At 40.2% G+C, this 27,488-nt stretch overlaps 1 protein-coding gene across 5 annotated transcripts in view; it reads left to right on the forward strand.

Moving 5' to 3' along the window:
* Positions 1 to 27,488, forward strand: part of Elmo1 (engulfment and cell motility 1) — a 510,385-nt gene that overhangs the window by 151,279 nt on the left and 331,618 nt on the right. For all 5 annotated transcript variants that reach the window (XM_029468420.1, XM_021180510.2, XM_029468421.1 and 2 more), the window contains 3 exons: positions 1,377 to 1,427; positions 11,002 to 11,171; positions 19,727 to 19,762. In XM_029468420.1, coding sequence (XP_029324280.1) covers positions 1,377 to 1,427; positions 11,002 to 11,171; positions 19,727 to 19,762 — 257 coding nt within the window. The remainder of the gene's footprint in view (positions 1 to 1,376; positions 1,428 to 11,001; positions 11,172 to 19,726; positions 19,763 to 27,488) is intronic.

Below are 27,488 nucleotides of genomic sequence, written 5' to 3' on the forward strand. Positions count from 1 at the left end.
GGTAGTACTATGACCAATCTTCTGAGGAACCACCAAACTGATTTCCAGATTGGATGTACCAGCTTGCAATCCCACCAGCAATGGAAAAGTGTTCCTCTTTCTCCACACCCCCGCCAGCATCTGCTGTCACCTGAATTTTTGATCTTAGCCATTCTGACTGGTGTGAGGTAGAATCTTAGGTTTGTTTTGACTTGCATTTCCCTGATAATTAAGAATGTTGAAGACTTTTTTAGGTGCTTTTCAGCCATTCGGTATTCCTCAGTTGAGAGTTCTTTGTTTAGCTCTGTACCCCATTTTTTTTAATGAGGTTATCTATTTCTCTGGAGTCTAACCAGAAATACTTTTCTTTTGGAAGGAGTGCTCAACCTGGCCCCTGACAGCTTGTTTGTTGTAGAGAATTTATTGTGTATAACTAGTGAAAATTAGCCATGGGAACAAGTGATGGATGGGTCTTTGACATATCAGGGAGGAATTTCCTATCTCCTCTTCACTCCTGCTGCATCTCAGCCTGTGTCCTGTTTTACAGGATGTGGAAAATGAGCCTCTTTGTCTCAGCATCTTGGGGCCATAGCCAGGGAGAGTCCTGCTAGATGGCCACCTTCTGGAGTCTGAGCATGGTGCACACTCTGGTTGAAAGAACTGGAATGATCAGTGAGATCCAACTTTCACTGCTAAGGATGCTGAGGGAGGCCCCATGCTTGCTTCTTACTTCAAGGGATCATGCACAAGGAACCAGCCAATGCCAGCAAACCCTTTAAAACTGCAGGTTTATTGAGATATGCTTTGGAGAACAAAAATGAACTATTTTAGATATATTCAATTGGATTTTTTTTCCATTGTATTTAGAGACAGGGTCAAGTGACTGATACAGCAATTAATTTTGAAAACTTTTGGTTTTTTTTTTTGTTGTTTTGTTTTGTTTTGTTGTTGCTGTTTTTGTTTGTTTTTCCGAGACAGGGTTTCTCTGTATAGTCCTGGCTGTCCCGGAACTCACTCCTTAGAACAGGCTGGCCTCGAACTCAGAAATCCACCTGCCTCTGCCTTAAAAACTTTTTTGATTTGAGTAAATATTTCTGTAGATATCAGTCTAGAAACTTTTATGTAGACATGTTTTTAGTTCTGAGTTATAGAACTTCTAGGCTGTTTCCTCTGAATACACTTTTACAGTTATTGCTTTGCTTTTGGATTTTGGGGTCTCATATTACTATTCTTTGAGTTAAGCTTCTTTGTAGAAGCAATTGAAAATTACACAAATGAGAACAGAGAAAAATCTCAGAATGCTGCAGAGAATCAAGACTGAGTCATAGTTGCCTTTTTTTCTTTTATCAAGCTTCTACTTAAAAGATTTATTAACGCTTTTCTTTCGTCTCTTGCAGAATCGCAACGAAATAAAAAATGGCACGATCCTTCGATTAACCACATCTCCAGTAAGTTGATCTTAGCTTATGGCTTTTCATTAAATTCCCCCCAACCCTGGTCTGCACTATGTGACTGTGAGTAGGGACCAACAAGTGTGACTTCTGGAGAACCTGGGGGTACAGTAACCTCCCAGGGAGGCTCTACATGCCCGGGAGCAGTCTACCTTCTCTTTTCCACAACAGGGGTGACATTGTCTCAGGACAATGGCAAGTCAATGGATGGCGAGGACTTCACCTGTGGCAGTCAGCCCAGCAGCCGTTCTCACAGTACAGCGGGACAGTGGCTGTCTGATCTGCTTAGCCCATTTGCTCACACATTACCTCATGTCAGAGGACAGATTCAGGCAATGAAAAAACAGAGCCCACTATTGCCTTTCCTCTGTGTGTATAGGATGGGGTGGGTGGGTATTGGATCATTCTCTAGCCTGGGTCTGTTATTAAAGCATTTCCTAAAGCCAGCTCAAGAGTATTGCCTGCTTATGCTGTTTTCCTCTGGGTTGATCTATATAAAACGTTTGAAGGTCTCTGAATAGAAGCTGCTAAACAAGACGCCACAATATATTTAGACTATAGCTGGGATTGTGATCTCTCTTATGCGTGGAGATGCTGCATAGCAACATTAGCATATTTAAAGTACATCTCTCCAAAGTGCACTTCCTTGCTTTCCTGAAAAATAACATGCACAAAGTACCCCAAGTGTTACTATTTTCACACTGCAAATGTGATGAAATGTGTATCGTCTATCTATCATTCTCAGTTTCCACTGCAGCCATGTGCTAGGCTAAAAATAAAATTAAAAACTGGGGAAAGCATCTGGCTACAATCAACGTGTGGGTACTGTAGCTACCACAAATTCTTCTCATTGAAAATTACATTAAAGCCTGAAAAACCCAAACATTTTACCCCGAGACATCTTGAACCTAACACAGGGATGAGCTCTGTGGGCTGCCTGCTGGACTTGGTGGAGCCGTCTTCCAGTGCCTTCATGCCAGGCATAGATTTGCATCTGGATTTGACTGGCTACTACAATATGAGCTGAGCCGATTTTCATGGGCTTTTCACAGGCCTTCATTCATCAGGTCGAATTGCTGCTAACTTGACCTTAGAAGCTACCATGTCATTAGGTTTCTGTGCTTCTACTTCATTTGCTAATTTCCAGCGCAGCAAGGCTTAGTGCTGTATCTAGGCTGGCTCACTGTGCTGCTGCCCTGGGCTCCTAACAATATTCCATATGCAGTGATGATGTGAAAGAGGAGGGGAAACTGTCCAACAGAGGGGAGTACTGAGAGGGAGGGGGAGAGGAGAAGGGTGTGGGTAGGAATATTCTCAGTGTACACTATGCACTCCCATGAGAACAATCCCATGCAATAAAAAAATAACAGAAGGCTCAGTGTAAGGGAGAGGGTTTTTCTGTAAAGAGAATTTTTTGATAAGTTGTCATCAGAGACAATGGATGTGTACTTGTCAAAGAATGATTCTCAAACTTGGGGTTCTGGGAAAGATAGACAAGGGAGTGTACGAGACATTGTTATAATATAGTCCACTCACAAAGGACCACTGCATATTCTATAGTAGTGGCCTCTACACTAGGACAGCTGTGGGACTTAGAGATGCTGATGTTTAGCCTTGCAAATGGGGCAACAGTGTGTGAGAATGCGGCCCAGGCACCTGCACTTATAAGAGCCTCTTACGATTGGGCTGAAGCCACAGGGTCTATAACTAGGTGTTAGTGCACAGCAGTTTATATGGAAATGGAAAGTTTTATTCATTGCTGAATTATTTTCTATTAGTTTGTATTTAAATAAAAACGGGTCATACAGGCCATCTCACTTCAAACAATAAACTTATTTATGTTTTTGAGATGGGGTCTCTATATCATCCTGGCTGTTGTGGAACTTCCTATGTAGCCTAGGCTGGACTTAAACTCATAGACATTTGCCTGCTTCTGCCTCCCAAGTGACCTAATTAAAGGCACACACTACCATGCCTGGCTTGACTTGCTTTTTGTGTATATAATAAAAAATAAAGAAGTGTCTACATCAAATTTGTTAGGCAGAATTAGAGTGCTATAAAGAAACCAGTATTGTTTTTATACAACTCTTTTATATGAACTTCCTTTTCTTCAGTGGTTGACTGAAAATAGATAACAACATATATACGTGTATACAAAGTTACATACATGATTTTAGACATGGACTCACATGGACACATGTATACGTGCACACATGCACACACATGCAGATGTAGTACAGAGTGTGTGTATGCATATACGTAGGCTCCAGAGCAGGCCTGCCAGCTTCAGTAGAAGCTGACTTGTGCCCCTGTCCACCTGCTCTGGTCATACACAGAACCTGACTCTGAGGACATGCACCATATGGAAAACATGGTGACTAAGTTCCTATTATAAAAACTTTTGATAGTCAGATCGTTGTTTGCATTTTCTTGAAGTTTTAGTTTTTTATTTTTTTAAACTTTCTTCATACTGAGCTGAGCATGATGCTCTATGCATTTAATCTCTGTATTTGGTAGGCAGAAGCAGATAGATCTCCCTGATTGTGAAGCCAGCCTGGTCTACAGAGTGAATATGAAGTCACTCAGGGTTATACAGAGAGACCCTGTTTCAGAAGGACAAACAAAAATGTTTTCATAATGAATATCTTCATATTCTTGGACTCAGTATGGGCCCCAGAAGTCATCAAATGTATCAAAAAGGTTGATACATTTAACTATCCAAAAATAAAATCTTCAAAACCTTTGTGTTTGGAAATAACTCCAGCTACAGCATCAGGAATACTATATCAAAAAAGAAGTGGTAGTCTGCATGACCTAGGGTTGACTTCCTAATTTACAGAGTCCTTTATGAGTGCGTAGAGACTGCTTTTTAATATGTGTGGTCATAGGTATAGTGGAAGCAAAAATGAGAAATTATGTATCTATATGTGTATGTGTACATCTCCTCATGCATACATGGAGAAAGGTCTTAGTCTTTTTTAAAAAAGGAAACAGTTTATGTTCTTATTGCGAGCAGAAGATGCTGTGGATTGGAGTATGAGCTGAAGTAGCACTGGCATGAACCTTGCTGTTTCCATCCAAGCACATTACATACATTAACTTTTGTCTTAATTCTCCTGTTAAGAATTTATCTGATGAGTATATCCACAAAACCACAGGGCCACACACATGTGCATCCAAGCGGTTCTTCAGTTGACTAAATCTGGAACCCAGTTATCATTTGAGTAAGAACTTAGTGTGCAGCACTCTAGAGGCATCTCTAAGGACCATTACTAAGTACAAAAGCAGATGGCAGAACAGCGTGAGTACAACAATGCCTTTTCTGATTATAGACATGAAAAAAAGATATATTCTAATAAAAGGATCTAAATGTCTCTCAGAGGTCTCCATAGGTGCTTAGCAGCACACTAGCTCTTCACTGCATAGTCTCTTACTGAAGTACGCATGCATATCTCCTGTGGTCCTACCCCTTTTCATTAAACTTATTATAGATATATCATAGTATGCAGAAAGTAAATCAGCCAGAAACATTTCTGTTTTGCAGTCTATGCGACTATGTGGGGAGCCATTAAGGCACATGGACGAGTTCCTTCTCCTCCTGCCTTCTCATTCCGTTCCTTGTTTAGAGGAAACCCACACTGCTAATTAAGTACCCATAGTGCCTTGTGGTCTTCAAGCATAATCCTCCTGGCTGTTCTCTGGTGTTCCAGGTCCACTCTGAGAATCATCTAGATCAGAAGGCCTGTCACAGTGATTTTGGGGGCTAGTTCCTATGGTGATAAGGATTTTGATATATCAGTCATTCTATAGATTCTATCATTACCTATCATTATCAGAGATTGTTATCAACACGAATTGTAGTATTATAAACCGATATGGATTTTTAAATCTGCACTGGTTTTTAAATCTGCACTCTAACTGAACAGGCCTTCAGAGAGAGATGATCCATAGGAGACAGGAAAGCAGTTCTGCTCGCTGGGAACCTAGAACCTGGTGTTGGTTCAAACTTCTGGAGTCTGATCGCAAATGCTTTATTTTAGGCATATGTAAGCATAGAACAATTTGGGGAAAACTTCTCTGGTGATCATTAATCATGCATGCCCAACAAAGCATACATAAATCTCTTTGAGGAACAAAATACACTAAAATAAAAGTCAGATGTGGCTACACAGAAACTTTGTAAAGTAGGCATGACACCTTCCATAAGAGGTTGTATGAGAGATCGGCTGAGAAAAACAGACTTATGACAAGAGTCCTGGGGCGGAGGGTCCAGTGTTGTCTCTGGCCAGACAGGTGGTGTAAAGGTCTCCAGTCTAGAACGCACGTCCGTTCCCAGCCTTCTGGGTAGATAACAAGTATTCGCATTCTTTCTCTTGAAGGTACAGCACTGTGTGTTTAACTTTCCAAGGTTCGCCTGGTGCTTATCTGTGAGCACAAGACCTCAGTGCCTCCCACACAAAAATTGAAAGTGTTATACAGTGTCTGTGTTCTATTTTCCCCAGTGCTTTAGAAGCCTCAACCCGAAGAACCTAGGTGAGAGGGCAGCTGGTAGGGGCAGCGAGGGCCAGGTTACATGTTCCCAGCCTCATCCACAAGGAGGTGCAGGTGCGCATTTGGGAAAAGCTGCAAAGTGTGAATTTAAGGAATTTTCAGAAACATAAAAAAAATCTCACTTTTTAATTGACTTTATCGGGCTAGAATTATGCTGGGTGTTTGGAAGGGGGTTACTTCATGAGCACAGATGGCTTGTTCTGTGTATGTGTACTTTGGTCCCTTCCTGTGTCTCTAGGTGACTCCTCATTGATCACTGCTCACAAGCCCAGAACTGTTCCATCCATTTGAACTATTTGAGTGGCTTGAAGTGAAACTTGTTTTCTGTCCTTGAAACAGTACCAGGAAATAAAACTAACTATCTGATACGCTCCCTGATAAACTCTTAACTGTTCTGAGCCTGAAAAATCGGAACCAAGGCCATCTTGCTTTTCATAATCATGGTGCTTTCATCTCAAATATGAAAGCAGTACAGAATCATTATGGAGTAATAAAACCAAGCTTGATACAAGGAAAATTATCAACTAGTCACATTTTAATTTGCAATATATATATAAAGTACTTTATTTAGTGACATCTTTCAAACTCCTTGTGAGTACCAGGTACAGTTGCAGATCCTAAGATTCTATTTAGCAAGTCTACCATATTTCTTCTCCTGGAGTTGGTGTGCTAGTGGACACACACATCCTTGTATGCATGTACTCTGCCTTTACAAACAGACTGACTGCCCTTAATATGTTTATTAAAAGTTATACTTCTCTATCTCACACAGCTATATTCTATCTCATATTTTCTTGGAATTTGGTTAGTAATTCCACATATGCCATCCTCTGTCACATGTTCAACATGAACATCTGCTGTGGGGATGTAAATACTACTTTGAGGTCTCCTATTCATTTGGTGCAGCAGGCATCCACAGTAGATGTCCAAATGCATCATTTCCCAGAAGCACATCACCGCCCAAGAAGTCCCCAGCTCTCCATACCCTGGAGCACAAAGTCTCTTCTTTGTCTCCTGTCACCTCTTCTGTCCCTTATCCCTTCCATTTGTGGTTTATCCTTCCAGGGGCCTTCTTGCCTATCCCTCCAGATGCTCCAGGCTTTCTTCACTTGTAGAGGTGCACTCACCAGCCCTTCTGTCTACTGCATCCTCCCAACTCAATATGCATGGTTGACACTGCCTACCTTAGGCAGCTTGTTCTTGGATCACCCTATCTAAAGAACTCTCTGGTTATTTTCTGCCATAGCCCTCCATGTTAGTATTCCCATTAGCAACATGTTATTTAATTTTTATTTCTATTATTTTAAAGTGTCCTTCTCTCGCTCCAGAGTGGGAAAATCTTGTTTGTTGCTGTATTGCACATGTGCGAGACTCAGAATAAACTTTCCAGAAGTATCTATGAGTCAGAGAATAAGGATTATGAGGCTTAACTTTGTTTTAAAATAGATGATTAAAAAAAATATCAGAGAAGAGTTTTAAGCAAAATTGTGTGCTTTTCTGTCATAGTCATCGATTGAAATTTAGACAAGAAATTTCCCTTTTTAAAATCCAGTTGATCACTAAAGACTTTCCTTCTTTAGCTTTATTCTGTAGAGTGAAAATTTTGTATCTAGATCTTTTAGAGATTGGGAAAGATGAACACCCATCCGACCTCTTCCAGGCCCCTCTGCACAGGTGCTGCCTTAACAGCATCCTGTCAGTTCTATATAATATTTTGATTGGATGGCACATCTGGGACTCACATATATAGAGTCCTTCTCCTGGCCCACTCATGAAGGAGGGTGGGGTTTCTGCTTAGCTGTCACTTTGTAGGTTGCAGGGAACCTTCAATATAATCCCATCCTAGTTCCTGGGTGGATTACTTATGGGAAAATAGGTCTCACCTGGAGTGATTAGTGGCAGAGCTGATGTCTCAGCTACCAAGGAGCTTTGGCCACATTGGATTGCTTCGGCCCCACAAGTCTTCTTTGTGCCCTCTCCCATGCTTTAAGTGAGCCCTGAGATGAAGATGAAGGCCTCTCAAAGGCACACAAGGAAGGTTGGCAGCACAGCACCGAGCTTTAAGTTGAGTTGCTCCTTCAGTAAATTCCAGCAAAGGAGTGTGGCTTGTTTCAAGGGAAAAACACCACCCAGGACCAGCACACGCAGTCTTCAGGCCTTTGGACCAACGAGGACAGAGTATTTTCCCAGAGAAATGTATAGGGCCTTGGAGTCTGTGGACTCTAGGTAGTGTGAATATTTGGCACAATCTGTAGGAATTTCTATGCTGTTATTGGGACCATCCTTGGCTGAGAGACATCACCAGTCAGACACTGCTGTGCTGCTCATGTGTGATTCTCTTGGTAAACAGTTTCCATCTGTACATGGTCTTAGGATTTGGGAGGGACTCTTTAGTCTTGACGTCTCTGCCCAGGTTTTTCTGGTTGTCCCTCTTCCCTTATTTTAAATGAACTAATTAATTGATTTACCTTGAAGTAGTTTCCTATCAAAGGCATAACTAACGAACAAGAAAGAGTCACACAATATATTTCTACTCAGCCAAAGGTCTTTGCTGAAAACTGCACAGCCTTAAAGGTGGGGCAGATTTTCTTCTTGGTACAGTGGAGCTGGAAGGCTTTACAGTGGCCTGGATGGGAAGGACAGAGGTGGGAATAGGTAATCGAACCAGAGTTGCATAGTCCCACCATTGCTGCAAGATGCTGAATCTTACTGGTGTGAAACATCATTTCAGTCTGGGGTTGGGAAGAGGCAGCATGGTAGCCCAAGCTTGTTCAGCAGATGTTTTTGGAGACCCTCTACCCAGGCTTTCAAACCAAGACATTGTGTGGCTGAAGGATCTGTGGCTTTAGAAGCTGTCTGGATCAGATGTGTTCTGGGAGCCTCTGTTGAATGCCGTGCTGCAGAGTTGAGCTGCCCTGGTATTATCTCAGCCAATGATGAGGAGCTGTGTGAGCTGGGGCATGCCTGTCACTTAGCTTCCATGTCACTTCAGTTACCCTTGTCAGATGAAGAAAATAGGAAGTGTCTATATGATTAGATTCAGTTCAGATTAAATCAATTAGTTCATCAAGGTTTTAGAATAAGGGGTGATAACACATCGTGTGTGTCGGTTAGTCGTTAATCCTGTTCATATCATCAAATACTGCAATTTTAATCAATCATGCTGAGAGAAGTGAGGTGATTTCTGAGTTGTTATAATCTGTAGAGAAAATGATATCCTGTGGATAAAAATGTAGTTTTCAAAAAAATTCAGAGTGACTCACTTTGGTTAATTATGCTAGGACAGTATTATATCAGTTTAAAATATTCATCAAAACATCCAAATTTGGAGTGCCCATTGCAATTTTATGTACCCATAAATATTTGGAGAAAGGTGTTATCTTTAAATGATGCTAAAAGACCGAGTGGTCTGCATCCAGCTCTCTTAGGTCTCTTTGTAAGCCAATAGACTTTGAGTGACTTATGGCTTGGCTGCTTCCCAGGGGTGAGTTCTCATCCTCCATCCCGGCTCCAATGTCTTTGTTCTTTCTGATTTCTGCTACTGACTGTGACATAATGGGAAAGGCTGGTACACTCTGACTATAGGATGCAGTATGTGCTCTCTGTCTAGGTTCCAAAACAACTCCTTGGAATTCCTTTCTGTCTTCCTTTTCTCTACAGGGGACGGCTCTCTACTCCTAATTTATACTCTGGCTCTTTTGGAGCACAGGGTGTTCTTCAGCTGTTTTGTAACTACCTTCTGTTCAGCAGAGTTAGCTGGGTGTTGATATAAAATAATATGTATTATGCTCTTTCTCATTTTATAATGAAATACTTGAAGCTGGATAATTTACAAAAACATGGAGTTAGTTTAGTTTATAGTTCCAGAGGTTCAAAAACTTGGTACTGTTATCAACCCAACTTTGTTCAGGCAGTCATTGTGGAAGCCATGTTAGCGAGAGCCTGCAAGGGAGAGAGGTGAGGTGTGAAGGAAGACAGACCAGTTAGGGGCCAGAAACAACACTCCCACTAAGCCCCGCCTCCTAAGATCCTACCACCTTTTGGCTTGTCCTTCCTGGGGTTCCATCTCCCAACACAGCAACCACTGGGGGACAAATGACTTCCAACCCATAGTGCCTCCATCTTGCTGTATCCTTCCAGTTCCACAAAACATCAAAGGAAACAGCAAATGCCAGAGGAGCCTGAGGACGGCAGATGTATCAGCCAATATGGTTTGAAGCTAAATAAGTAAGATGGTGGGGCCTGCAATTTGTCCCACTGCCTGTCCCGCTAACGGCAGACCCCAGCAAACCTTGATGAGAAGACTAGGACAGATGGTCACTGATTCTCTGAAGCTTAGCCCTGCTAATGCGTTTGCACTCCTCTCTGCTCTGTATGCAGAAGCTGCAGCAAAGAGAACATTAGTTCTGGAAGTGCTGTTAATTGTACTTGGAGTTATTCTGTTTTAATTTCATACAGCAAGTAGCCAGTGTATGAGAAATACATGCTGCTGGAAACGGCAGAGATTCATTTGTGTGTCTAATGAAGCTTCTGAATGCAGGCAGTTATTACTCAGGGTTTTGACTGAATGGGTAATCACGATGTATAAATTTGTGTAATTGCTTAACTAAGCAAGTAGCTTTTTGTCACTTCTAGATAATAATTTTATTGAAAAAGTAAACATCCTCCCTTTCTCTTCCTGTCTGTCACACCCTATCAGTTTGCAGGCTTTAATATTCATGTGCACTTGCCCTTGTTTTTCATTCTTCCATGAACTGGGCCCTGTTATTTTCCTCCTGGAAGGAAGGATAGAGTGATGTAGGGAGGGGTCTTTCCAATGGAAACCTGCTGCTGAAGTGCCTTGCTTCTATGCACAGGTAGCCTATGCTTCTGCTCTGTGCATATTCATCTCCCAGTGACTCATGGAATTTGTGCTTTTGTACCTACTACACATACACACACACACACACACACACACACACAAATATTCATAGCCTGTACTTATCTTCTTTCTGTTTTCTTTTTTTCCTCCTCCCTGAAGGCTCAGAATGCCCAGCAGCTCCATGAACGAATACAGTCATCAAGTATGGATGCCAAGTTGGAAGCCCTGAAGGACTTGGCCAGCCTCTCGCGGGATGTAACCTTTGCTCAGGAGTTCATAAACCTGGATGGCATCTCACTCCTCACTCAGATGGTGGAAAGTGGCACCGAGTAAGCATGTTTCCTCCTCGTCTTTCCCTCTGTCTACTCTAGCACTGTGGTGTCTGCTACCTCTTTATTCTGGCAGGTTCCAGCTTTAAAGACTAGACTGTGACCAGACTCTGTGGAAAAGTGGCTTGAACATGTCGGCAGGTCATGGTTTTGTGATTCCCGTAGCTGTATCCTTCAGACACCAGTTATGGGGTGGAGCATGCTAAGAGTCCCTGCACACCTGAATTTTCATAATACTGGAGAGACATTAAATACATTGCCTCAAAAGGCCTAACCCACATTAAACCTATAATTCTCTAGACTATTAATCCCTCAAACTCCTTTCTTATCCAGGATAGCTTCATTTCTCTGCCTGGAATAAAAATCAGAATGTGATCCTATGTTTGGAGGCATTTAGAACACTCTTAAAATACTTTGCAAAAGGAATACTTTAATGATTAAAACATGCATAATTAAAAATTTAAAGTAATATGTATTTATTGGGTATGCAGAATGGTGGCAGAATTTTTTCAGTGTGAACCTCATCTTTCCAGAATTGGTGGAGATTATTATACAGTTAGAATTGAGTTAGTTATTCATTCCTGCAGAGAGCAGAGGGCTGGAGGCTGGGCCGCTTACATCTCATCCTATAGCTATCTAGCTATCTGCCAAGATATCTGGGCACTTTAGCTTTTTAATCTTTACAGTTTGAATGAGTTGTGTGCATGCATCTGAATTTACAAGGATGGCAATAATAATTACAACTTGAATAGTAACAGCCCCCAAGTCAGGGGTCCATGTGTTATGTATGTATCACACATACAAGGTTGTGGCTGGCCACTGTGTTTGGTTAATGAAGCCTGCATATCCAGACCCTCTCCATTTTACTGTCCCATGGCATTGGTAAGCTAAGAGTGCCAGAACACAATTCCAGAGACTGGTAGGTTAAGCAACAAAAATGCTCCTCCTCCCCCTTTCTGAAGGCTGAAAGGTGTTACTATGGTTTGTTTCTTCTGAGGTCTATCTTTACCATACAGATGGCTGCCTTCTCCCTGTGTTCTCACATGCCTTCTCCATATGCCTATACATCCTAGTATCTCCTCGTATTCAGACATGCACCTCTCAGAGACACCTGCCAGATTGGATTAGATCCCATTTGAATGCCCTTATTCCGCAGTAATCAGCCTTTGCAAGGTCCTGTCTCCAGTTGAAGCTCCATCCTAAAGTCCCGGAGGTTTGCAGCTTCTACATAGGAATTTTGGGGAGGTCATGGTTCAGCCTATAAGACTCATCAAAGGACCACTACCACTTTTCTTTGTCAAGAAAAGAATGTCCATACCTTGCTAAGATTCTCACGTCTCACCTAGCCTGTTGCCTGCCTCCACGGATTGTCATAGCCTGCTGTTGTATTCAGAGTAACCCCTATGCATAGCTCCAGATTGTCAAAGGCAGGTCTTAGTCATATCATGGCGCTCATTTACACTGAGAGAGCATATTAACACCAGATGTTCCTTGTGAACAAACAATACATTTTATACGTGAGCAGTACATTTCAGGACTTATTTTTATTTTCAAAAGAACACTAATTAACATGGCAATCGCTTGTATTTAGCCATTGCAACTTGACATGTCCTATCGAGTTTCAGACAGTTTAAGCAGCAGGAGACCAGATCTTGCATGCCTTCTCTTTTGCATTTTTCTTCCACATTCCCATCATGCCACTTTCCTGGAAAGAGACGACATCTCTTGGGATTTCTCTGTGTTCCCTTACTGTTTTGCATAAAATCAAAGCCATGCTGTTTTTGAAGACTAAGGAAGTAGGCATGAAACCCCAAGGCCTCTTTCTCCCCTTTGCCAATCCCACATCTCAGGTGATTTATTTGATCCCCAGACATTTTTCTGATCTTTTGCTCAAATTAAAAGGAAAAGAAAAAGCCATTTTTTTTCTTAAAAGTAAAGTGAATTCTTGGTTGAACATAGAGCAGGATTTTAATTAATTACCAGGAAACTTTGGAGTAGAAATCTCTGCAGCTGGAAAGCCGTTCTGTCATGCCTTCCTAGGCAGAGAGCCTGCTGGGAAGGTGGATGTTTCCCTAGCGGGGCTTGTGGAAAATCTTAGGAAATACTGAAGAAAGAGCACTGAAAAATTTCTCCTTACTTGTAGTAATGATGCCATTCAGACAGTTTGAGCTACTTGCCCTTACCCAGGGCTTCCTTAAAGTCCCTCCGCAGCTGGTGCCAGGAGAGGCTTGGGGTGAAATACATAACAAAGCGAAGCACAGTGCCACTTTGGCAGAGAGCAGGACTGCAAGCCTGGAATGGATGTTTCCATCCTTGTGGAGTGTTGAAATTTTACCCCTGCATTCTAACTGAAGCAGGTATGGAAACAAATATGGTTGTGGGAAAAACACATTGCCTAACACAAGCAAGGGGAAGGATGTTAGTGAATGGTGGAGAACAAACGATGACTATTCAGACACTGCACATAATATCTCTGACTTGATTCCAGAGAAGGAAAACATGTGTCATTCAGTCAAGTCACACACACACACACACACACAACTGTGCAGATCACTCATCACCCCTCCCTATTCAGTGGCCAGTCATTGCTGGGGACAGACAACAGAGGACTTTTCCAAGAACGGAGGGCAGAACCCTTACAGTTTCCTTCCCACTTGGCAGTTTGAGGGACCATGAGCGCATAAGCATGTGAGCAAGCCAGAACACCGCCCCGGACAGCCCAGCCAAGACCAAAGAAAGCAATTCCTCTACTTCTCAAGAACCCAGGCTTTGTAGATTAACTCTTTCCTCATGAAATCATATTTATTGTTAAATGTAAAAAAATGTACGGAAGGAAAAAACTAAGAATGCTTACAAGCAAACATGTTTGTCTTCTTCACATATCACCCTGTTATTTTAAATATACATATGCATACAGTTTCTATGTTTTTCTTTATTGTAATTTTCCACATATGTTTTTATTTTTTAGAAGATAGTTGAAATGCAGTTGATATGCAGATAATACACTAAATCAAAGGACACCTGTAGTGGTTAATTATACCTGAACTGTAAGGGATTTTCATCATTTTCTGGTTATTTTGTGATCTTTTTCTGATTACTTTTTTGAACTTACAACTGTGACTATTTAAATACCATATAGGAAGTAGAGAGATAGTTTAGAAGAAATGAGCTTCATTTTGCAGAGGACCCTGGTTCAGTTCCCAGCACCCACATCAGGAAGCTCACACCTGCTTGTATCTCGAGTTTTGGGGATTCAGAAGTTCGCTGGATTCTGAGTATCTGCAAACATGTAGTGCACATAAACTCAAGCACACATTACACACACACACACACACACACACACACACAATCTTTAGATGGTATTGTTAGAATAAGAGGACATAGGAATTTTAAACTTTTCCAGTAAGAAGATTTCAGCAGCTTGTGGGGATGCCCTGATACTTTATGATTCCTTTGAACACATCTGTGCCACTGCTGAGCTGGTAATCCATATACTTTCTAGTGTTCCTAGGAATATTGATATATTCCAGGGGCTCTCTCTAAACTGTGAAATTAATAATTCTCAACTAACTTGTTGGGCTGGAATTATTTCTCATAAATTTAGCTTTTTTTTTTAATAAAAGGATGTTTTCATAATCATTTAGTGATATGGAAAGCCCTTATGTATTATCTTTAAAATATCATGTCTTCAATCATCCCATCCTTTGCCAGGTGCTGTGTGCATATGTGTTGTGTGCATATGTGTTGTGTAGAAGTTGATACTGTAGTGTCAGAGTAAACTTCATTGCTCAAATGGTTTTCTCTTCCCTGAACTGAAGCGTTGTCTCTTCTGAGTACTGTGAGATTGTGGTGGAAATGACTGTGCCCAGTGACTGATGGCTCTGTGGCTTTGGAGTTGTTGATGCGCACACTGGGGAAGCATTTGTAGACCCCATTCCTTTAGTCAAGTATGTGCTCTTTGAGTGTTGCACAGAACTCCTGACACAGAGGTGTGTGTGTGTGTGTGTGTGTGTGTGTGTGTGTGTGTGTGAGAGAGAGAGAGAGAGAGAGAGACAGACAGACAGACAGACAGACAGACAGAGACAGACAGAGAGAGAGGGGGGAGCTAAATTCTATATTCCAGTTTTGAAGCAGTTTCATGATGTTTCAGAGTAACATAACAGAAAATCAAAAATCAAAATATGTTGGTGAAATCATCAGAGAGGCAATTTACACTAAAGTTGGAGAGCCTATTAGCAGCCTCTGAGGCTGTCTGATGTCACTCTTAGCTTTGGGGTTGGTAGAGACTAGTAGTCTGCTAGTTTAATATATTTGAAATGGTTTCATCAGACAGTCACGGGATAATAGGTCAGACACACAAGTGGGAGGAGAACAGTTAACAATGGGGCTAACCAACCAGTACGCTAGTCTTGCAACTGCTTTAAGAGAGGCATAGTTCCAGGAACTTCCTAGAATATTCACCAATAGGGCTGGCTCAATAGTAGTTTGTTAAAGATACTCTTCCGAGAGAGGTAGCATTGTGAGTTTTATGTAAATATAGACATGACCATGTGTTAAAAGAATTTACTTTACTCATAGAATATGAGGGAACCAGACAGGCTGAAATATTTTCAAAGAAAAGTCAAAAAGACCCAGATTTATAGGGAGCAAAGGAATGCTGAGAGGAATTGCAAATGGATACAAAATGGTTTTCCACAAGCCTGAGGAAGCCAATTAAATCAGTACCAGACAGGACAATAGCATCATTTGTTATCTATAGGATACAGAGCTGTAAAATGCCTCCAGGTCAGCCTGGGAGAGCCTGATAGTGCAGAAGGCTGTGCTGCCCACATTTGCACAGTTGTCCTTGGAAACGTGGGTGTTTTCCTCCAGCCTTATCTACTTTTTCCTCAATATCAGACCCATAGCCTCTCCCTCATCTTAAACACCTGTTAGGCCCTTTACATTTTGGTCCTCTTGAGGCCGCAGGATGTCTCTTTGTTGCATTTGGCCACTTAATTAGGTCTAGGCATATTTATTGCAACATTTCTTTAAAATTTGAATTGTTTTTTTTGAAAACAACTATGACATCATGCAAAATTGAACCTGTCACCCCCCGTTTCACTCCAGATCTGACGTTCTTTTCTGAATGGCTTGTGTCAGTGATGGTTCCCACCCGAGTGCTCTGCAGCAGTACTGTCTCTGCATGGTGTAGTTAGTGCCTTCCGTCTGTAGCACAGACTCTCCAGTCTAGTGTTCGCTTGTTTTATCCTTTGTTAATGAGATGTTTGGCTAGCTCCTTGTCATTTCTGTATAACTATTCTAGATGTGAGCTCAAGGATGTCATGTTGGTATTTTAAATTGGCCATGGTTAGCACAGTGACACAACAGAGGTTCATAAATCAGGTTTCTATGACTACCCCAGAGTTTTTGTCCTTAAAGTTTATGGCTACATCACCCTTTACAGCCAAGCACATCCTTTATTCCTGTTTGTTCAGTATGGTGTCCTCTGCCACTAGTATTATTTATTGCATGGTCCTCTTCTCCAGGCTTGACCTGTGGTGGCTCTGCAGTTTCTGTGTCCTTCTGTCTGTCTCGCATTATTTTCAGAACATTGTTTTCTTTTTTGTCTCTCTACAATGTTCCTTTTATTTAAACCTTAGTCCTGACATGAGACATTTTCCAAGGAAGTGCTATTTCCCTGTGGTTCCATTGGTTCTGAAAATGTCCCTAGCATGTGTCTGCTCATGCCAGTCTTCCGTACTTCTTTGATTCTGCCAATGACTTTTTGATAAAGGAAGGAAGTAAAATAGTAAATATTATTTTAAGTAAAGGAAGGGGAAATGGAAGGGAAGAGGACAAACTTACTTTTCTGATTTATGAATTACATAGAGTTCAACTTTCATGTGGCTATTTGGGTTCCTGGAAGAATTGCCAGCAGTGTGGGAACAGACATAGGTCGATACTGTCACGCTCAGCAGCCTATAACCTTATCTTTAGATCATTGACACTAGCCAAAACCAGGTACTTTGCTTTGACATCTCTAATAATGAACCAAGCATTCAGGACTTGAACTTGCTAAAACAATGAGGCAGAGTTGGAGACTTTGTTAAATACATTTTAGTTCAAGTCTCAGCTTGACAAGTGAGAAAGAGGTTATTGTGGAAAATGTAGGCTATACCTAAGAGTTTGGGGTATGCTTTTCTAAGAGGATAAGACACACTCAAGAGTGGGTATGAATTAGTCAAAGGAGTCATAGAAGTAAGACATATGTAATTGTGTAGGTTCCAGCATCTCTGGGGAAAGTCACAGAGTAAGATGTACACCAGTGTAGGTATGGGCCCCCCAAGGAGATTCATGATTCGTTATCTTAGTATTAGGCATGCATACCATTTTGCTAAGAATCCGTTTTTCTCTTTCCTCTCCTTTTATAACTGAGATAAGTGAGCATGCTTTGGAGACGCCTAACCTGGAGTTAGGGTCTGGTAGGGAGATAAGGCCAGGAGCCTCTGTGCTTTTACAGGCGTTTACCACATGTTCCTCCTTGCAGATGGACTCCTAGTGAGATTCCTAGAAAATTGCCCCTTATATCTCGGAAGGAAAAACGCTAAAGCAGTTGTTAACGTGTGGGACTCTTCTTTATTGGCAAGAGACTTCAACCAGATCCCTACGTGAGGTGTCTATTCCCTTCTCATGCACCCTCAACTTTTCCAATCAGTTTTTCTTGCCTCAGGGTTACATTTAGACATAGATTTTAATTTCTCTTGAAGAGTGAAATCATTCAGCAACCACTCAAGTACTTAAGTGCGTGCATTTGAACTTCTGTCCCTTTCTCCTCATGCAAAACCCTGCTCTTCAAAGGACTGAAAGGCAGTGAGCTTAGACATGGAACGGCCTTTGTCACTGAAGATGAGGAAAGAAAATCAGGTGCCAGGCAGGCTCCTATAAGTATCCTAAAAGTCAGATGATTGGGGGGGGGGAGGAATGTGTGAGAAATAAGATAACTTCAAAAGACTAGTGAAAACAAAACATTTTTCTTTTAATCACACCAGGGTCTTTATTCACAAGCTCTAGCTTGGGGCTTCACCACCGAGTTGAATCTGAATATACCTGTGGGAGTTCCCTTTCATGTAACACCCCTTTCAGGAAACCAGAGAGATTGTCCCTATGGATCTTATAAGACCACAAAATGCATACCACTTTTTTTTGTTGAGCAACATGGTTTGAAAGTTTTTAAAACAAAACATTCTTTAAAAGATTTATTTTATGCGTATGAATTCACTGTAGCTGTCTTCAGACATACCAGAAGAGGGCATCAGATCCCATTATAATGGTTGTGAGCCACCACATGCTTGCTGGGAATTGAACTCAGGACCTCTGGAAGAGCTCTTATCTACTAAGCCCTCTGTCCAGCCCGACAAACATTTTTAATATACCATTTTTGTAGAAAGTGACACTGGTTCAGAGAAGAAAACTAAAGTGGCCAGTGGGCTTATCTGGCACAAAAGAGTGTATTCTAAAGTTACTCAGTCATGAGCAATTCCTGTCTTTTCCTGTAGGAAGATTTTTCCCCGTCTCAAATGACCATCTCATTAGCTTAGGACACAAAGCTGAATCAAAAAAAAAAAAAAAATCGGGGCTTGGGACTTCTTCCTTTTTTTCTAGTGGTGTGCTCAGTCACATAGCAGATGATCTGGAACTTTCCAAGTCTCAGAGTTCTGAGAGAAGCATGGGCCAGCTTTAGCTGGAGGAGAGAGGTGCCCAGTGCCTCCTGCTCGTCCATAACTCTGATGAACTCCAAGCACACCTTATACTGAAAGGAGGCCATCTCAGTCTGTTTCTTAGAGATGTGACCAGCTCTAGGGAGGGATAGACCCTAGATAGTCAGTGACCTTAGAGATGGGATGGCCTGGTCCACTACTGCGGTCTAGCACACCACAGGAAGATTTAAAGCTTGATGTATCTAGGTGCCTTGAGAGAATTAGAGTCTTTTAAGTGTTTACCTATGTCTTCTTGAGCCTAGGACCTTTCTGTTGCTCCCCAAATTCCTTTTTCTCAGTTTAGTAATCCTAACACTTGAGGCTGGAGGATGATTGCAAAAAAAAAAAAAATCAAAAACAAAAAAAATCTTAAAGAGTCTTAAACTGAGTGGGCATAAAACATTTTAAAATAATTGAAATGTCAGGTTTGTCTGTGGCAAGCTCCATCCTCAGCCTCACTCCTAGCTTCCTGACTATATTGGTTCCTATACTGGCTCTCAAGAGATGAAGACATTGTAATCAGTGTAGACTTTACTGAAGAGAGAAACTAAGTTACTTCTAGTCTAGTCTTTCTGCCACAGCTTAACCCACTGCAAAGTCACCCATACTTGCTTCATGGGGTTTCTTTCTCCATTGAACATGGCTGTCTTGGTTTCTGACTATTACCATTGTTATAGTCAAATGATTATTGTGGCTTATATTTTTCGATGGATAAGTGTTTCTACTGAACTGTGTCTAATCCTGAATTTTTTCTAGATAGGTTTATTACATAAAAATCACGGTTTTGAAGCTCACCTGGTGTTCTTAATTTTGCAGACGATACCAGAAGTTGCAGAAGATTATGAAGCCCTGGTAAGGATAGATCTCCTGATGTGATTTCATAATCCTTTACTGTGCCTACCTAATTAAATCCTGACCTCTCATTTCATAATTATGCATCTAGATATTTTGAGTGTTTCCCCGTTTTGTTTGATGTTCTTTTAAAACAATTTAAGATAATTTAAAAATAATTTCCTTTTGCTATTTACTGTGGCAGAAAGGGTATTGTATGCTTGTTATCTCTAAGTGATCAAAGCTGAATTGCTCCCTTCCTTGAGGGATGTAATTTTATGCATTACTTCAAATAAGATGTTCTCCTTTGTGGCCCATGTGTTGTTGAACGTTGACTTTCTTCTGTGACTCAGAAAGCAAAAGATTCATATTCAAACAAAAAATAAAACAAAACAGGATTTGTACATAGAATGAAAATTATTTAAGTCTGAAAAAGAAAGTTTTCTCGCTCATCTCCTACATATTAAGTCCATGATAGTCGTGTCTGGAGATGTTAGAAGTTATCTTTTTAAAAAGATGATTTCCTTACTATTGAGAATTTACTAGTATATTAAAATATGATCATTTGCATATCTGATCACCTACCAACTTCTGCTCTGTGCCTTGACACAACCACTTCCCAGTTTGTTTCATGCTTGCTTCTATGTTTGTATGTTTTGATAGCCACTAAGCCAAATGACCTGTGTCCATACATACAGAGAGGGTCATCCACTGGAGCGTGAAGAACCTCCCAGTGGTCACACTCTTGAAATAGAATAATTTTCCCTTACCCAGCCACTATCAACTGCTAGTAGCTCCTCAATATAGGGTGGGTATGACAAAGGTCCTCTCCCAGCTATGCCAGAATTTTGGTTGGCTTGACCTTGTGCGGGCCTTCTCCAGGTAACCACAGATGTGTGTTCATGAGTTTGATAGCCATATCATGTCTAGTAGATAGCATTTCATAGTACCTTTTCCATTTTCTAGTCCTTTCATTCTTTTTGTTTCCTATTCTGCAAAAGATGACCAGATATTAAAATTGACAGATAAAAATTCTTGAACTTTTGAAGACAACAGTAGTAGTAGTAGTTCTTGTTGTTGTTGGTGGTGGTGTTGGTGGTGGTGGTGGTGGTCGTGGGTCGGGTATTTTTTTGTATATGACAGAGACAAGTGGGTAAAAGAGGCTAATGGAATTGTGAATATGAACAGAAGTAAAATGAAAGACAGTAGGAACATGTCATAAAGAAACTCATTAGCTAAGCAGAAATTAGTAATAATAAAGATATGCTTAAAGTATTAGTATAATGAATGAACTTTTGGGAAGTCTTTAACATGCAACACATATATCACTTATAAAACTAAAATAGTAGAGAGGAGAGAGATGACTCCATGGTTAGAGCATTGGCTGCTTTTGTAGAGGACCTGGGTTCAGTGTCCAGCACCCAAATGGCAGGTCACAGTTGTTTGTATTCCAGTTGCATGGCACTTACTGCCCTCTCCTGGCCTTCATGATCACCACATGCAAAGAAAACACTCAAAAAGTTTAAAGTGGCTTAAAAGAAAAGAAAGGAAAAAAATTCAAAGCCTAAAAAGTACAATAGTTAAAATGATAAAGTAACTTTATGGAATTGAAGGTAGCAGTGTGACCTAGCATTGAAATATGTAATTATTCAGGCTAAAAATAGAAAACTGAATAGTAAATACTTTACCAATGAGGTAAAAAATGTGACTTAAATTATTAGCACCTCAAAAGGACTCTCAAAAGGAGAGAAACATGTATGGGACAGAAAAATATTTGTAAATCATTACAGGAAAAAATAAAATTCATAGAGATATATAAATTCACAGAATTAAGAAACTTATGAAACCCATGAAAGATGGATACAAAGGAAATTATACCTGGGAATATAAAAGCTTTGAAATCCATGTTAAAATTAAAACCTTTAGGGCAGTCAGGGAAAGAGAACTTACTACATTGCAGGCATAAAATTAAGACTGAAGACTGAGTTCTCACCAGAACTAATGAAGACTGGAAGGCATCAGGTGAAGAAGAAGAAGGGGGAGGAGGAGGGTGAAAAGGAGGAATAGAAGGAGGAGGAGGAAGAAGGAGACTGAGTTCTCACTAGAACTAATGAAGACCGGAAGGCATCATGTGAAGAAGAAGAGGGAGGAGGAGGGCGAAAAGGAGGAATAGAAGGAGGAGGAGGAAGAAGGAGGAGGAGGAGGAAGAGGAGAAGGAGAAGAGAAGGAGGAGAAGGAATAAGAATAAGAATAAGAATAAGAAGAAGAAGAAGAAGAAGAAGAAGAAGAAGAGGAGGAGGAGGAGGAGGAGGAGGAGGAAGAGGAGGAGGAGGAAGGAGGGAAGGAGGGAAGGAAGAAAGAAAGGAAGGAAGGAAGAAAGAAAGAAAGGAAGAAACTGTGAACACCAGAATTTTGTATTTGATATAAAACTCTCCCTGGAAGTGAAGGTGAACTAATCTTTTAGTTTCCAGAGGGGAGAGATTAACCAGAATGCATTATATGGAATTTTCAAATAACTAACTAAAAAGACAACTTATTGCCAGCATTATATGAGATAAAAAGCAAGCTCTTCAAATGGAAGAGACCTAACAGCAGATAAAAATTGGGCTTTATCTGAAATTATGAACCCGGGAAGCCGTCAAGTGTATAACTGTATGAAGATAAACTGTACTTTTTTATTTGAAGATATGTAACTGTATACAAAGAAGTTAAAATTCCATTTTATTATAGGGTTTATGACTTATGTAGATTTAAAATATATAACAGTAGAAGTGCAACAGATGAAGACATTAAAAAGATAGTCTAAAAAGCATCCTACTGTGTAATAGTTCACTTTGTAAAATTATAAAAGTTGTATAGCTCAAAATCCAGTGGAAATATTAAACTGAGCTGCAAAACAATATTTCATTAATTCAAAAGCAACATAAGTCATATTTGGGACAGGTAGAAACCAACTGTTAATTGATATTTTAAACTTAACAATACAGTAAATGTAAATGGACTATACACTTTATTTAAAAGGTTGGGATTGTGAGAGCAAATAATGCAGGATGACCCCAGATACAGACTGTGTATAAAATATTAGAGGGGACCATACAGATTTGAAAGTTAGAATGGAAAAATACGTATCTTACACATGCTACTAATATGAGTGGTTTTATTAATATCGAGAGATATGACTGAAAGGTAATACGTTGTCAGGAAAAATGTTCTAAATAATATTAAAAATAAGTCATTAGGACTCATAATAAATATATATGAATCTAACATAAGCTGCAAAAATGCACGAAGCAAAGCTACTAGAAGCGAATAAACCCATCCTGTTAGTTGAGGATTTAAAGACCACTGTCTCACAGTGGGTAGGAAACTTGGTAAACTCAGTAAGATAAAGCTGTTGTAATTGACATTAGTGTATATTGTTTATGGAGCGTCATCCTTACTGAGAGGGGAATATAGATCTAAGTATATGTGAAATGTTCATCAAGGTGGATCAGATGCAGATCATCATGTATTTCAAGAAGTTTAAATTAACTTGAATTATGCAGATTACGCTTTTCATCCCAAGGACATTTACAAGAAATCATTAATAAATAGCTGAAAATATGCAGGTGCCTGGAAATTAGAAATTAGAAATCATGCTTATTTTTCTACGAGTTGAGGAACAATAACTTGGTTGAAAATGCAAAATGTGTGTTCAGGTAAAGGCAATGTTTACAGTGGATTGTATACTCTTAAATGCTTATGCTGAAAAAAAAAGCTAAAAATAAAAGGAATGACACAGCATTGGAAGATTAAATGGGAAGGAGTGGGAAGGCAGGGGAGGGAAGGAATATGGGTGAGTACTACTAACACTAAAGGCCTTGGAAACGCCTCATGGAAACCAACTCCTGTAGAAGCTTCCTAAGACAAATACATACACGAAAGGAATTTGACTGGAGTCACCATATAATGGGCTTAGGGATGGGATAATGACCTAGCTAGACTCCTTATGCCACCAAATAAAACCTCCAGTGACAGCAATGGGTGACAACTTGTTGAGTTGTTGGCCAGGCCAAAAGGGTCCCATAGACAATTCCAAGCTTCACAGGCTATTGCCAAGGCTACTGGTTATTCTCTGTAACCTAGTAGGTAAGGTCTTATTGCTGAAGGCAACATGTTTTGTGTCATCAAGGATGGAGAAATTGAACTGATGCCCAGCCTAAGGTTCACCCCTACTAACTAGCATTCCTGTATGCTACTGGATGAGAAAAGCAATAATACAGCTCAAACCCCTAAAACCTCAAACTGGTTTTAACCTGTGCTTCCTTTGTCCTTGCTCTCACAGTGGCTGAGTTCGTATGTGTATCAGGTCTGTTAGATATACTGGTGAAGTGGTGGCACAAATGTTATAGAGTAATACACTACTTGTTTTAAAAATTGGATTTAAGGAACACCCCCTGAGATGGAGCCCATACCTGACACTGCTACTGTGGCCAAGAATCTGAGACCAGATAGGTCAGGGACATGGGAGAAAACTTATGATTCTGCCAAGGGAGCATAGCAATAAAATGATTTCTAATGACAAATTGCTTTACCCATCAGTACGCGCCTTGGTTAACCCTCATGAGAGAAGTTTGTTCTTACAGTTAATGGGGATGAATACAGCAACACACAGGTAGACAATGAGCAGAGAATGAGACTTTATAGCACTCAGTCTTAAATGAGATGTCTTTATCAAACCCCTCCCTTCAAGGCTCAGGGGTCTGTGCAGAAGAAGAGGTGGAAGAGGCAGAGGTGGTAGATGATTCTAAGGAAATAGCGTCTTTCAGATTCCACGGGGCTGATACTTATATAAACTTACAGGGACTGTGACAGTGCGAACAAAAAGCGCAGTTTCAAATCAAACAGAATTAAGTAACTGTTTATAACACAAAGAAGCTATTTACAATTGAATTGATAACTGCTGGAAAAATGAAAATCAGTTCTCTAGTGGAGTGTAACTGAGTCTGTTAAATAAATTGCAAGACAAGCAGGCCCCATTCCCAGTGCTTTGTGTCCAGGAGTAGTGGGCCAACAGAAAATGGACACTATATAGTTGAGGGGTGGGAGTTGGGAAACGTGGGGGATGGCATTTGTCTTACATTGTTGTTTGTTTGTATTTTCAATTTTTGGTTTTGTTTGTTTTTTGAGTCAGAGAAATAACCAGACATTGGTATGTGTTATGTGTAAAGGTGAGGAAGACATGGAAGGAATTGAAGGAGGGGAAAGAATAGGATCAAAATATTTTGAATGAAACAAATTTTAAATAAAAAGAAAGAAATCAGGGATATAATTTTATACTCAGGGGAGTAGGAAAGATCTAAACTTAATAAGTAGAGAAAAGGCTAAAAACAGCAATCAATGAAATATGAAAGAGACAAATAATAAAGAAATTTTAGGAAAATGAAATTATTTGGAGACCTTCTGGAGAGTGGGGAAAAAAGGTCATTACGGAGATGAGACGTGAGCTCCAGAAGCAGCAGAGAGTGGATCGCTGCAGAGCCTGCTGATTTGAAAAGCAACATGCGGGCATACTGCAAATGTTTCTCTGCTGGTAAATTTTAAATTTTAGATTAAATGCACAAAAGTCCTTATGAAATAGAAATCACGGTGTGTACCTGCAATGGAAACACGTGGTTTGATCTACTTTCCAGAATACCTTGCTGCTCGGTCACAGGAGAGTCGTTTCTGAACAGCTTTCAGCTCTAGGGCATTCTAAATGTATGCCAGCTTTAAACCACGGCTGTGATCTCCCAGCAGCCTCTCCGCTGAGCCAGGGCCTACATCTTTCTGCCCATTGTGGACTCTTCCTGGCGCCATGGATTGTTGTGAAATTTATTATTCACCGCTTTAAAGTTGCTTTAAAGTTTTCTAGAAGTTTCTCAAGTTGGCTGTTAGGTCTTCATCAACTTCCTCTCTTGGATATCTAATCTACAGTATGTTCTGCAAACTCCATGCCTTCTGCTTCACCGTTTTCTTTTTCTTCTTTTTTAAATTTTGTACAAGTATCTACATGTGTATGGAGGTGTGCATGTACAGAGTGGTGTGTGTGTGTGGGTGTGTGTGTGTTTCTGTATGTGTGTGTATGTGTGCTTGTGGAAGTCAGATGGAAATGTTGAATGCTATCCATGAAAACAAAATCTCCCATGGGCCTGAACTAGGCTGGACTTGCTGGTGAGTGACCCCCAGGGACACTCCTGTCTCTGCTTTCCTTAGCTCAGGAGTTTCACCTTCCACCCATCATACCCATCATTTTATGCATGTACAGGGGTGAGGTGTATCGAACCCAGCTTCTTTCCCTCAAAAGATAGGCATTTTGCTGACCAAGTCACCCCAGGCCCAGGCTAAGGCCTTTTGTCTTACACAGTCATTATCTAGTTTTCCAACAAACCCCTCCATCTCCTAACTCTATCCCAGCTTCTGCTTCTTAGAGAAATAAAACTTATATGTTAAAACTGACTCTTGGTAAATAATTGCTGTAAGCATTCATGTTTTCTCAGGAGTTAAGATCACTATAAAAAAACCTTGGTGGTGTGAAAACTGATTACATGGGTAAAATCCACTATACATTTGTGAAGAATTACCAAATATATAACAAAGAAGGAGGAACAGTTTATAGCAATTTCATGTGGCCTGCATCATTTGCTATCTCAATCTGACTATGACAATTCAGGAATTAAATACAATGGACAAGTTTACCAGTGAACAGAGGTACAGAAGACCCCAGCAAGATATTAACCTAGAGCCAAGAAATACATAAAACAATAACATTTCCTGACTTGTGCCAGCTCTAAGTCAAGGCTGTTTACTCCACAGCAACAAAGTCTAATACATTGGCTAGTGTGATTTATACCAGAAACAGCTTAACATCTGAAAATCAATCAGTGTTAGGCATTTAATAAAACACATCAGATAAAATTATTTTATAAGAAAAAGACCATAAAACTCAAGAGATAGCTCAGCTGTTAAGAGCACTGACTGTTTTTTCAGAGTCCTGAATTCAATTCCTAGCAACCACATGGTGGCTCACAACCATATGTAATGGGACCTGATGCCCTCTTCAGGTGTGTCTGAAGACAGTGAAAGTGTACTCATATACATAAAATAAATAATTAAAAAATTTTTTTCCAGCAGAACAGCCTGATGAAGACATATATATATATATATATATACACACACACACACACACACACACACACACACACACACACACACACACACATACACAAACTATTGGTGGGAAATCTAATGTGTTCTATCTTTTAGATTAACAAAAAGTCATATGTTTTATTCTGTACTTTTTTGGGGCTGAGTTATGTATGAGCTTTTGCCATTTGTGAGAAGTCAAGAAAGAAGTTAAAAGGCCCAGTATCAGAAAGACATAAAATTATCTCTATGCATAGAAGACTCAATTATGTAGAAAATCCTAACAAAGCTGCCAAGAGCCTGGCAGATGTGATAACATACCTACCAACATCTTGAGATAGAATATCCCTATATAAAATACTGTGTACTTTCATTTTCACAGCAAACAAAAAGAAATGACATTACATTTCCCCATTTATAAAGTGTCAAAAGGAGAAAATTCTTCTGAATAAAGTCAACTTAAATTTGCAGTTATCTGTTCATGGAAAAATAAAAATTACTAAGCCACATTAAAGATGTAAATCAGTGGGAACAGACCATTTTATGGATTGATAAACAATATTAAAGATAATTGCTTCTCCGC

Source organism: Mus caroli, chromosome 13 (assembly GCF_900094665.2).
Source record: "Mus caroli chromosome 13, CAROLI_EIJ_v1.1, whole genome shotgun sequence".
Lineage (NCBI taxonomy): Eukaryota > Metazoa > Chordata > Mammalia > Rodentia > Muridae > Mus > Mus caroli.